Here is a 13,749-nt window from a genome sequence, read left to right as displayed (position 1 = left end):
AAGGGGACCATGAGAATATTAAGTGTTTGATTTAGAAAGGGGGTGTGAGGCCTGTCAAGGTGAGAAGGGCACAGAAGGAGAAGGCTGTGAGAAGTCATTTTCCCTCCTCCTCCCTCCCTCCACTTATCCATCGACCCATCCACCCATCCATCCATCCATCCATCCCTCCATTCCTCCATCCCTCCATCCAGGGTCTACTATGTGCTTAGCACTGTGCTAGTCCCTAGGAATTATGCTGAACAAAACAGCCCCCTGCCATCCTAGCGCTCCTGGTCTAGCCAGGAGACAGGTCCAGATGAGGAATATTTACCCTGACTCCTGTCTTCATCAGAAGTTGCCAACTGGCAAACCTCATGGAGTCCACAGTCTTGTTTTGTTGGACTTAAATTACATAATTTTAATTTTAAAATAGAAAATTCATATGAAGAATTCAGATTTCTGGCTTCCCCTGAAAATCAAGAACTGGGCAACACCAGACCTGTATTCCCACATGGCAAAAAGTGGCTGAGTGGACGGCAGCTAGTGCCTTCAGAAGGGCATCAGTTCCCACGCTCAACAATCCCCACTGCTCCCTGTTGTCTCTCTGCAGCCAGAGTCAAGTGGCAGATACATGTGTCATGGAGCTTGCGCTGTTGTTTTCCTTGTAGCAGGGAAATATTTCTCTGTGCCCATGCCTTTTCCTAACACCTGCCTCTTCACTCACTGACCACCTTGTCTCCTGTGAGCAACTGCACAGAAAACCCCTAATTTAACGAATTCCATTACGAAAATGGCAGTTAGCTCCGTGCAAACCCTCAGGAAGCCCCCACCCCCACCCCTTCTCCCAACTCAGAGTTGGAGGTCAGGAAAATGGACACAAAGCACCATCCCCTCTCTTGCCGTTACAGCCTCCCTCCTGTCGAGGAAACACGTCCCAGGCAGGCTTCCACAGGACCCAGGAGGAAAGACATTCTGTAATGAGGCTGGCATGCACCCAGTGCCATGCCTCCCGCAGGGCAAGGCTATAACCAGGCAGGTGAAGTCTGGAGGAACAGGAACAGCTACTGCTAGGAGAGCCTATGGCATCTGAGGGACTCCTTCGAAAGAGGAGGACCTAGGCGAGAAAACCACATTTTGGAGGGTGACAGAAGACTCAGAAGTTGAACAGTTGAACTCTTCAGAAAAAAGCAGGGCAAAGGCAGGAAAAGTGACTGAGACACAAAGCCAGAGTGGGGAAAATGAAAAGCTGCAGGTCTGAGACTCCTTTAAGGGCTTGCAGGCAGACTCGTTTAGAGTGTGAGCCTCTTCTGCATTGTTCCTCCCAAATTACCAGCCCAGTTGTACTGGAATACCTGCAAGTGACAGGGGGCTTACTCCCTCACCGGGAAGCCCACGTGGTCTTTGGATGACTTTACCATTCTGTACACTGAGCTGACATGTCTCCCTATTCGTCTGCTTCATTGGCCTCGGTTCTACCAGTTGGGAGCCACATGAAACCAGTCCTCTAGCTCAGTGGTTTCTAAACTTGGCTCTTCATCATTTAAAAAAATAGTTTCCTGAGCTCTCCTCTGGATATTTTAACTCCATAGTTCTATGGGTACATCTCAGTGTGGCCTGTCTTGCACCCATTCTGACTTCTAGTAACAGCACCTCCATCTGTACTTGCATACATGGAACCAAGCCTCTCTCTTGCACACAGTCTTGATGGGACTGTCCCCAAGTGTCCCCGGGACACATTGTGGAACCAGCCAGGTTTGTTCTTGCTCAGGAATTTGATTTTTGAGCAGAGAGGCACAAGGTTGGGAGGAAACAGGAGCTGACGTCTCCAGAGACTGTCCACAAGTCCCTGCCTCTTAGGTCCTGGCAGAGCCCTGGGTCCTGACCTCTCCTAAACTCAGGTCTTCATGGCTTTTCTTTTCATTCTGTGAGCCTCCCACATATTTTCAATAAACTCCCATTTTGCCTAAGTCAGCCAAAGTAATTTCTTTTTCTTGCAAACAATGAACTCTATCCAATACAGAAGGTGTAGGGTGGTGCCTGGTAGTCTGAATGTCATTCTGATGGAAACAGTGTTTTGGAGACAGTGATCTTAGTCTATTGTCATTGTTTGACTTATGAAGAAACCGAGGCCCAGAGAGGAAAGTGGCTCCACTGAGAGCTCACAGTATCAGCAGAGAAGGGAGAACTTAGGAAGAAACAGCAATATCAGATTCCTCCCCACATTCCCTTCTGCTCAAAGACACCTCCCCCAGATTTCCTAGCCACAGTCTCAGAGGGTGAAGACTCTACCAGGGCAGGAGACAACTCTTCACTGTTTTCCCCTCTCTCCCTCTCTCCCTGCAAGAGCAGGGTAGGAAGCAGCAGGGGCACCAGGCCTCTGGATTGGATGGCGGGGGGACCTCACGGAGAGAGGTCAGCACTTGAAAAATTCCTCAAGTCAAAGGGCTCGGGGCCTGGGTGCCACACAAGGCCCTCACTGTGTGTGTACATTGTCCTCCTGATAAAAGGGGCCGGGCCTGGGAAAACGGCACTGGTGTCCAGGCGACGGGGCAGGCTGCTGGGGAATGCCCAAGGCCCCTCCCCGCCCAGGCACCAGGGTGGAGGGAGGGGGAGTGGCAGAGGGTGCCCGGAGTGGAAGGACGAGTCCAGAAGTCCAGCACCACACCAGGTTGTGTGAGGTGGCCTCTGTGAGTCAGCAGGTGAACGGAGTAGGAGGGTGGCAAGACCCCTCTCATCAAGACTTTCTTAGCTCCCTCTCCCTCCACCTCTGGATTACCCCACAGGGAACTGGCAGGGCCCCGTCCTTGTTCAAGGAGAGTCTTAGATGTGGGGGAAGTGGTAGAGGGAGGCATAAGGATTTTGTTTCCTAGAGCCAAGTGTCTTCAACAGAGAGGTGTGTATCCCCCATTGAGCTCCCCACCCCGAGCCAACTCCAGGAGGAGGGGACCAGCTCGGCCCCCATCTTCTCATCTTCAGAGTAGAAAGTATGCCAGCCTACCAGCATCCAGACAGCCCTCCTCCAGGGCTTCTAGGAGATAGCTCTCAGGCATATCCAGCTGAACTGAGAAACATGCCAAGTGGCTTCCTTCCCCCTGGCTCCCAGTGCTATTATGTTCACTATCAATTAGTGATTGCAATTAATTGTTAATACCAGTTACCATTTCAGTGCCTGTATGGCAGCTAAGCCCAGTACTAGCCCCACCCATGCCATCATCTCTAACTCTATAGTGACCCCTCGTGAAAGATGTGCCACGATCCGATCCTGCCTTACAACTGAGGAATGTGAGGCTCAGAGGTCAGACTTGCCCAAGGTCACATAAGTGAGTGAGAGAACAGGGGCCCAGGCAGCCTGCCTTGAGACTGCCCACTTGGTTTTGCTCCTGCCCTGCTAGTAACTTAGATTGTTCAGTCCTCATCACAGGCAGGGAAAGCTGCTTCCTGAGCATGGGGTCGATTGGGAGAGCCTGGTTTGGCTCCCCAACCAGAAAGCAAAAATATGCAAGGGCCAGCCTCTCACTGGGCGCATATTAGCAGGGCTGGGCACTGTCTCTCGTTGCCACCTCCACCAGTAGCGTGGCCAGATAAACTAGTGGACACTCAGTTAAATTTTTTTTAAATATATTTTTTAAAATATTTATTTATTTGGCTGCCCTGGGTCTTAGTTGTGGCATGCGGGATCTACGTTGCCGCGTGTGAGATCTTCGTTGCGGCATGTAGGATCTTTTCCTTTTTTTAGTTGTGGTATGTGGGATCTAGTTCCCTGACCAGGGATAGAACCCGGAACCCCTGCATTGGGAGCACGGAGTCTTAACCACTGGACCACCAGGGAAGTCCCAACACCCAGTTAAAGCTGAATCCCGAGTACACAACAGACAATTTTGCAGTATAAGTAAGTCTATACCAAATATTGCATGGGATATACTTATACTGATTCATTGTTTATCTAAGTATTAATCGGGTATCCTGTATTTTTATTGGCTAAAACCGATAACTCTACCCAAAACCTCTGCTGGTGATGCCAGTTCTGAGTTAATGCTGCTCCCCCACCCCCTCAGAAGGTGGCACAGTGGGAAGTGGAAAGTCCTGGTCACCCTAGGGCCAATTAGGTCACAGCAAGGCTTCTCGGGCTGCCAAGACACCCTGCAGTCCTCGCTCAACCTTCACTCAAGCAGCCTGAAGCAGCTCAACTCTAAGGTGGAGGCTGGAGCCTTTGAGTTATCAGCTGGGCAGGAAGGAGGAAGGAGCCTGGGGAATAGCATGGAAGTGTCTGGTACCCTTCCCGAATTCCAGGGCAGCTGAGTGCTTTCTGAGAAAGGCTCTCCCCCAGGGCATCCTCAATCCTGAACTTTCCCTTAATAATAATAACAGCCTTGGCAAAAGCATCCATTTGCTTGTTAATTATATCCTCCATTTATCCTATTGTACCAAGTTCAAGGCACCGTGCTAGGCTCCGGGGATATGGTGGTTAAACAAGAGAGGTCTAAACTCTACCTCCTGGAGCTGATGTTCTAGAGCAGAACTGCATCACAGGTAAACAAACCATCACACTGAAAAACGTCCATGAAGGAGAGGAACAGAGTGCTCTCACCGGAGCCTCATACCTCCTTGTGAGCTTAGTGGTATGGTGAAGGGGGTGGCATTATGAGGCCACTTTACACATGATGAAACTGAGGCTCAGAAATGTAAAGCAGCTTGGCCAAGTCCTCAGAGCAGGTGAGTGGCAGAGCTGGCACTTCAATCCTGACCTGCCACCTGCCAGCCCTGAGTTCTCTGCATTTTATCTTCTTCCCGATTTTTAACTCTCTTGGGGAATCATGTCAGCCATGTGTTAGGAAATCACACTTTAATATAAAAACACAGGAGAAGAGAACAGAAAAGACCCTGTCGGAGCTCCCTTGGTGCTTTAAAAAGAGGAAAATAGTCCAAGGGCCACTTCTGCAAAGGGTCCAGCTTCCAAGCCTGAGCTCACAAGTGTCTGGTTGGCTGCAGGAAGCCCCTCTTCCCCTGGCACCTTAACATTCTGGCTGCCCAAAGGCACTGGTAGCGCAGGGCTGCCTAACCCGAGGTAGGTGCTTTCCTCTGAGGATGAGGTCACCAGGATCTTGTGCTTGGCTACAGTGCTGTAACAAGCAGTCCTGCCCTCAGACACCGAGCATATGTGGGTACGTGCACACATGTGAGGCTCCAGAGTCCTGCTCCATGGGCTGACACCCTGTGCTCGGGTGGGAGAGGGAAGAATGATAAGAGAACAGGGATGCCCAGCCTTGCCAGCTGGATGGCCTGAGCTGATCCAGATGCCACCAGCATCTGCTCTCATTTTGAGCTCAGAGCCTCAGTTTTCCTTATTATTAAAATGAGAATAGTAATAGTACTCCATACAGTTGTTGGGAGGATTAAATTAGAGAATCTATGAAAACTATTTAGCACAATGTCTGGTCATAGAAAGTGCACAAGTGTTCGCCATATGACGATGATGAGGACATGACCCTATTCCCAAGGAGCTCGTGGTTTATTCTATTCATTTGTTATGTTCATTCATTTTTCAACCAAGATTTTTCAGCATCTACCTCATGCAAAACACTAAAACCCTGGGCAGTGGTCAGCAGCAGGCAGGTCACCATGCGAAATGCCTTTCAAGAAGTTAGTTCCATTCAAGTCCCAGCCTACCACTCTCCTAGCTTTGGTTCCTCAAGCAGGTGCATGGTATGTCTGTGCTCTGCTTCCTCGCCTGTGAAATGCTCCCCAGTAAAATCAGGAAGTGCAACGAGCAGTGGTGTGCTGGCAAATGCTTAACAACTGGCTCTCTGGGGAGACCTAAATGCCTGGTTTGTAGCACTTGCCAATTTCCATGGTGTAAATGCTCTCACCATGGCCACTGTAACTTTCTGTTGGATTGAGTAGTAAGTGAGAGAGGGAAAAAGAGGGTTGAAGAATACCACCAAGGTCACTCCTCAATTTCACTGTCACACCTTCACCCTTGTCATTACCAATAACATCACCTTCAAATCACTCATTCAATTAACAGATGTTTCCTAGCACCTATTATCTGCCTGCCCTGTTCTAGGCGCTGGGATACAAAGATAGCAAGTAGGCATGCGTGGGGTGGTGGTCATGGGGACACAAATTATCACACAGCATAAGAACTCTTGGTGAATCTAGACATGGCCAAGGTGCTTTAATGAGTATCATTAGCCATCATTTAGTAGAATGGTATAACCTCACAAACTCCAGGCTGAAAGCATAGTAGTTAAGGGGTGTTTCAAACAAAGAATCCTCTTTTCATTTCCTCAACAAATAAAATAAAAAAGAAATCCTAGGGAAGGATGGAGAATAAAAGGGAAGGTAACAATAGATAATTGTTGAAAGGGAATAGCAGACATTCTGGGAACAAGGACCACTGGTGAGGCAAGAGGAGAGGAGGGTTCCAGAGGCCACTGGAGGGAGGGGTGGAGGCCAGGGCTTAGCTGCTCTATGTCCCCTTCACCCCAACATCCCCTCCCCAAGTCCATTCGGGCTCCTGAGACCTTGCAGGTAAAACCGAGAACAAGGAAGTATACTCAACCCTGACCTGGTTATGAACAATCTTTCTTGGGGTCATATTCAATGTTCTCCTTTTGAAAAATCAAACCTAGGGTTCCAGTACATTCTGTGAATAATTTAAAAATTCATCTGTTTATGAATCTCAAATAGCTGCCTTACAGTTATTCTAGCTATGTACTGGAAAATAAAGAGCCAAGACTTTATACACAGGTGAGTAAAACTGGAAACCCCTCAACTGTATGTACTATATTGCTGACTTCTAAAGTAAGGTGAGTTTCAGGGCCAATGATGCCCAATAAAGGTTGTCCTGATTGGACTGGGTTGGGAACAATGACATATGCTAATTGAAAATATACTATGTGTTGAGCACCAGGGATACAAAAAAGAATAAGACATATATCTTGTTCTTGCAGAAGAGACGGCCACCTAAAGCTAATTATAATACAGTGTCATGTATTATATGACATATTATATGAACAAGATATATTATATCTTGTTCATTAGTGAACAAGATAGGGAAGGGTATTCCAGGTAGCAGGGAACAGAATGTGCTAAGGCAGAGGTGTGTTTGAAAACTACAAATCATTGCTATTCCTGCGGAATAAGCAGCAAAGCAGGAAGTGAAGTTGGAGGCAGAACTAGAGGGAGGGCAGACCTGCTTAATGACTCTGACTTTGAACCTGAGGGCAATGATGCACCACCAAATGGTTATACAAGGGACTACACGGTGGGGCGTGCGAGCAAACTGATCAGATTGTATTTTCAGAAAGATGATACTTTGGTGGTAACATGAAAGGTAACCAGGAGGTGAGGTCAAGCCTAGAGGCCTGAGACCAGTGAAACTGTTGGAAAATTCTACTCAAGTAGGGCTGAAGAAAACTGAGCTTGAAATGCTTTTGTTTTATTTCTCCTTTCCCTTGTGGTTCTCAAGGCTGACTGATCTCCCATCATCCCAGCGGACAGCACCAGCTTTAGTTCAGACCTACTACTGAGCCAGACCTTATTGGGGTGTGATCCTGGTCCAAAGCTCCCCAACATCCTTGATGTAGCCAGGCTCACCTCTGGGGCAACCCCAAAAGCTGGTGGGATCTTAAAATGCTCGGCCATGAGTCCTTCTTCCCAGCAAAGGTGGCTTTGGGACCCTCTGTGTCTCCTCAGAAGATGAAAAGTCCTCCCCTCACCACCTCACGCCCCTTCCCCCGTTCACTGGCCAGGTATCAGATCATTCTTGGGGGGCCCAGGCTGGTTCGGAGAGTATGCAAGCTGGCCTGTCAGGAAGCAAGAGTGGGAGGTTCCTGCAACTCTCTCACCCACGAGGAAACCTGACTCTGCAGCAGGGTCCTGGACCTGGAAAGCGATGACAGAAAGAAGGAACTGGGGCTGACAAGGAAGAAAAGGGAGCCACATTGTTCCTGGTGGATTCACTCTCAGTCCAGACGGTGGATCTTCTCCCCACTCATTACCATCTCAAAGGAGGAAGAAAGGGGCTGTGTGAGCTGGCTTCTCCCCCTTCAACAGCCTCTTCCTCTCAGGAAACAGTCTGCACAATGAAGGAGGGGCTGGGCAGAGGGCTGACCCCAGGCAGCAAGGCTCTGCCAAAGCCACCCAGGGACAGTGGGGCTGGCCCGCCACCGCCTGGCCACTCCTGGTATCAGGGGGACAGGCATCCTTTGGGAACTCTGCAGTGAAGGATTGGGGTTTAAGGCAGCCAGCATCAATATGGGAAGCTGGGAATGTATTTGGAAAGGTCTGCAAGTTCTTAAAGGATCTAGGATGGAGTTCTATAGGAGAAGCTGTTACGTGCGGGTAGGAAGTCTCTGTCACAAACATCCAATGAGTGCAGAGCCAACTTCCAGGTGACATAATGAGTCTCAGTTTCTCACCTTTCCACTTTTTTAACCACTGGGAGGCAAGAAAAGGACTGCTGTTCTCAAGACCTAATTAACCTGTGGGCATATGAAGAGTGACTGAAACAGACTGGAAGAAATTCCTCTGGCCAAAAATTGTGTCCCCACCAGGGTGCACAGCCTAACATTCACACATTGGTCTTGCCTGTGGATTAGAGAGATTGAGGACCAAAGTCAAAATTTAAATGTTACTTGGCTGAGGCTATTCATGGCATTTCAATCTCATTCACTGTGCGCCTACACTACACTACACACCATATGGGCACTGTGGGGGACAGAGATTAATTAATAAGACCCAACTTTATCATCTGAGAGCTAGCAGGGAAGAGTGATCATTAGAAAACCTTAGTACAACAGGGGTAAATCCTAATCCACTCTGCCTAATATTGGGCATAAAGAAATTAAATAGGCATGCCTACAGGAGCTGCTGTCAAGATGATTAATATTGCACAGAAGGTAACAATAGTCTGCAATAATAATACACACTTAAATAGCACTTACTGTCTACTAGACACATCCCAAACACTTCTATAGTAACTCAGATTTTAACCGTACTTACATATATTAACTCTACAGGTAGGTACCATTTTATTCCCATTTAGATGCAGTTAACGTTCAAAGGTCATATAGCTATTATGGGGTAGAGATTTGAATCCAGACAGCTCTGAAGTCTGAGTTCTTAACCACTGCACCATGCTGCCATTTATTAGGTCAGCCTCCACACAGGAAGCAACTTTTTAGACAAATACCCGCCATCACCATACCATGTTATCCCTGACTGAACCAGGGATAACACAGTCGGCAGAGAACACTCAAAATCAAGGTCAAATTGGGTTAAAGAGAAACAGAGGACTGCAAAGGCCATGTATGCATTTTGATTACCAGGCAGATAGGCAGCAGGATTGCACAGGCGAGAGTGCATGGAAGCAACACCTCTGCAGAAATCAACCCCTTGGCTCAGAACCTAAATATGATGCTTTACGTAAGAGCATAAGCAGAGATGAACAAGGCTTCATATAAGACCCTTCAAGCAAGCAGCATCATTGAAGACGATTCAGACTGGGTCAGAACAGAGGCAAGGCACATGACTACCCTGGTTAAGATGAAGTGATTTCTTCGCAGGAAAATAACGGCTAATGTCTGAACCTGCTGGACATGCTTTAATGTTGACTGTATTGAATACGCTAAAAACTATAAATATCTCCCACTCCAAAGTATAGGCTCAACCATTCCCAACCTGAGTTAACTCCTCAAGGAATGAATGTGAGTGCACACATCCGTGACAGAATAACAGAGCACCTGGCATGCTAAGGGAACTGAATACATTAATTTATTCATTTAATACATATTTACTGGATGCCTACTTTGTGGCAGCTTTTGGAGATGCACGCAGAAAACCTTGCCCTCCAGCTCCCATGGCATCCATGGGTCCACTGTCAGAATTGCCCTGGATGGTGTGCTTCTATGTCTCCACATTTGGGTTTACTTCCTGGACTGCAAATTCTATGTCTCCAACTGGAATGATAATATTTATCATATCTGTCTACCAAAAATTTGGAGTAGAGACCTCTTTTCTACCTGCAGTTCCATGTGTGCAGGGCCTGTTCATTACTTACCTGAGTACCTAAGACTGTTATTTGCACTCAGTCAGTGCTCAGTAACTACCTGTGGAACTACTGCTGCAATAACCTTGACACATGTGTCCAGTCTCTGCCCCCCAGGATGCTTACCATCTATCGGGGCGGGGCATACCTGGGGAGAGACTGGAAGGGTTGTCATTTCTGCCTACCTTTGCTGTTAAGAGGACAGGTTCTGGAACAAAACTGCCAGTACATGAAAGAGTAGGGATGCAAACTCAGACACTCTGTTCCCAAGTGTTTCAGATAAGGACTGTGGGCCTTTGTTGGTTTCTTTTACCCTCACAGCAACCGCATTCAATGAGAGAGGATGGCTGAAGCCGAACGAGGTCAAGCAACTTGCCAGAGTTACTGCAGGTTTTAAGTTTTCCATTTTTAGAAAAGTAATACAGTGCATATACCATATACTATATAATACTTCCAGTGAGCTCTGGGCAGTACCCCATATCAAATGTATTACGATGTCTGCAGCAAATCATATGAACAAGCACGGTGAGTGGCCCAATGAAGACTATTACAGTCTAACTTTCCTTCAGATCAGGTTTTGTTGCCAAATGGGTTATAAACTATTTTCTAGGTTTCAGAGCTTTTTGGATTTTGGATTTGCAGGTGAGAGATTTCAGACCTTAAATACAAAGCCCTTCGGACAGAGCATGGCACAAAGTAGCTGCCATGGTGCTTGGCATTAGTGGCCTTCCCTCCTGCCAATCTCTGATACCACAGAGCCTCTCACAGCTCTTCCCCTCTCTCTTCCCCACGAGGGAGATAAGCCCCATCTCCTCTCCTGCCCCTGGGGAGGGGGCACCTGCAGAGTCCTGCTTACCAGTCTGTGTGGGCATCATCGATCACCAGCAGGATCCTGGGCCTTTGAACAACAGGCGTGGAGGGACCTGGAGACTCCATCGGCCCCAAGGGGGCCTGTGAGGTCTGCTTCATGGCACTGGAGAAGGAGCTAAAAAGGCTGGATCCTGGAGAGGAGAAGGAGGCTGCCAGGGGCTGGGGGTGCCTCCTCTCCATGGCTGGGGATGCAGGGGAGCTGGTGGAGCTGTCTGGGCGCTGGAGGTCTGTCATGTAGCCGTTCGGCAGGTTGGCCACAAAGCTGCTGTCAGAGAGGCGTCGCCGGAGGAAATTCATGGCTGTGAATGATGAGATGGCTTGTTCCTACTCAGACTGTCTCGGTGAGGCCCAAAACACAGGCTGCCAGGCAGAGGGAGTGGTAGGGTCTCGGGCACAAGAGCCAGGGGAGTCCCACGCAAGTCGGCTGCTGCTTTTTCTACCTATGGAAACAGGCCAACACACACATTAGTGGAAATGACCTCAGCCCCTTAAGAGCAAACAGATGATGCCCCTTCCTGCCCTGCTGCTGGGGGCAGTGCAAAGTGGGACATCTTTCTGGCAAGGCATTTGGCGACATCTAATTAGACCATACCCTTTTAACCTACAATTTCCATTTTCTGGAATTCTACCCCAAGAATGAAATCCGAGTTACAGAAAAAGCCTCTTGTACAAATGTATTTATCACAGCATTATTTACACTAGCAAAATACTGGCAAGTATCTCAACATCTGACCACAAGATAATGAACATGTAAACTGCAGCACAGTCATTCAGCAGAACCTTTTGTGGCTATTAAAAAGAGGTATTTAAAAAGGGATTTTAGTAACATAGAAAAAATTTTATGTTGTAATTTAAAAGATCATGATACAAGATTATAGGTGCAGAATGACTACAACCACATAAAAGTTGAAATAATAAAACTTTGGAAAGAAGAAGACATCAAAATGTTAACAGTGACTATATTTGGGTAATGCGACTACAGGGTTTTTTGTTTTTTCTTTTTCTTTCCACTTACCTATGTTTTCCAGATTTTCTAGAATACTTACAGCTGCAAACTGAATTGTGTCCTTCAAATGCATATGTTGAAGCCCTCATCAGCAATGTGCTGGTATTTGGAGAGGGGTCCTTTGGTAGGTAATAGGGTTAGATGAGGCCATGAGGGTGGTGCTCTCATGATGGCATTAACGTCCTCATAAAAAGAGACACCAGAGAGCTTGCTCTGTCTCTACCCACCATGTGAGGAGACAGGGAGAACGCAACAGTCTACAAGCTAGCATAAGAGCTCTCGCCAGACACCAACCATGCTGGTACCCTGATCTCAGACTTCCAGCCTCTAGAGCTGTGAAAAAATAAATTTCTCTTGTTTAAGCCAGTCTGTGGTGTTTTGTTGTGGCAGCCCCAGCAGATTAATAAACAAATGCATTCCTTTCTGAACAGAATACAGTTAAGTTTTAAAAAACCAAACTGTTCATGTGAGATCAAAATAGCTCATTGAGAAAAATGATTGTTTATATCATGCAATTCAACCCCACCTATATTTTTTGTTAAGATTATTTTATATTTTTGTTGAGGTAAAATTTACTTAGAGTGAGATGCATAGTCCATAAGTGTACAATTCTTGGAGTTTTAATAAATGTATACACTGGCAGAAGATTTAGTATACTCCATTCACGTCAGGAAATTCTCCTGTGTCCCCTTCTGGTCAATCCACACGTCCTCATAGACAAATGCTCTGCTGATGTCTGTCATCGTATATTAATTTTAGCTATTCCTGAACTTTATATAAATGTGATTGTGTATTCTTCTTTTATGAACAGCTTCTTTCCCTCAACATAATGGTTTCAAGACTCAGCTATGTTGTACGTATCAAGAGTCATTCTGTTTTTTACCACTGAGTAGTGTTCTGCTGGATGAATAAACCACAAATTGTTACTACATTCTCTTGTTGAAGGATGTTTGAAATGTTTCCAGTTTTGGAGGTATTCTGAATAGAACTGCTCTTAGGATGTTTTATTTAAGTAATTTTGTGGAGAGAGAGAGGGGGAGAGGGAGGGGCAAGGAGAGAGAGAGACACAGAGAAAGGTTGATTGCGAGATCCACTTTTTCTTTGGGAAAATACCTAGAAGTTAATTTGTTAGGTCATAGGGTAGGCACATGTTTAATTTTTTAAGAAACTGTCCAAAAGCTTCCCATAGCGGTTGTGCTATTTTGCACCTTTTATCTGAGTTCTAGTTGCTCCAAATCCTTACCAACCTTTGGCTGTTGTCCATCTTTTTAATCTTAGCCGTTTTAGTGGGTGTAAAACAGGATCTCATGGTGTTTTGTTTTTTTCTTGTTTTTTGCGGTACGCGGGCCTCTCACTGTTGTGGCCTCTCCCATTGCAGAGCACAGGCTCCGGACGCGCAGGCTCAGCGGCCACAGCTCACGGGCCCAGCCGCTCCACGGCATGTGGGATCTTCCCGGACTGGGGCACGAACCCGTGTCCCCTGCATCGGCAGGCGGACTCTCAACCACTGCGCCACCAGGGAAGCCCCACTCATGGTGTTTTTATTTTCTCTGACACCTAATGAGGATAAGCAACTATCATGGGTTTACTGGCCATCGATATACCTTCTTTGGTGAAGTGTCTGTTCAAGTCTCTGTCCCATTTGGAAAAATGGGTTGTTTACATTTTTAATTTATTTTTAGGAGTTCTTTACACATTCTGGATATAAGTATTTTGTCAGATATGTATATTGTGAACATTTTCGCTCAGTCTTTGGCTTACCATTTCATTTCCATCATGAGTATAAGTCTGGCAGAATGAAATAACTCTTACAAAAAAGTGAATTGTTACTCGAGATAAAAAC

At 46.8% G+C, this 13,749-nt stretch overlaps 1 protein-coding gene across 1 annotated transcript in view; it reads right to left on the bottom strand.

The window, feature by feature from the left end:
• Positions 1-13,749, bottom strand: part of SYN3 (synapsin III) — a 432,411-nt gene that overhangs the window by 405,226 nt on the left and 13,436 nt on the right. Inside the window, exon 2 of the mRNA XM_019952355.3 lies at positions 10,887-11,340. Within this exon, the coding sequence (XP_019807914.1) occupies positions 10,887-11,197 (311 nt within the window). The 5' untranslated portion in view covers positions 11,198-11,340. The remainder of the gene's footprint in view (positions 1-10,886; positions 11,341-13,749) is intronic.

Source organism: Tursiops truncatus, chromosome 11, assembly GCF_011762595.2.
Source record: "Tursiops truncatus isolate mTurTru1 chromosome 11, mTurTru1.mat.Y, whole genome shotgun sequence".
NCBI lineage: Eukaryota > Metazoa > Chordata > Mammalia > Artiodactyla > Delphinidae > Tursiops > Tursiops truncatus.
Note: the sequence above shows the minus strand (reverse complement) of the source record. Positions and strands in the feature narration are given on the sequence as shown.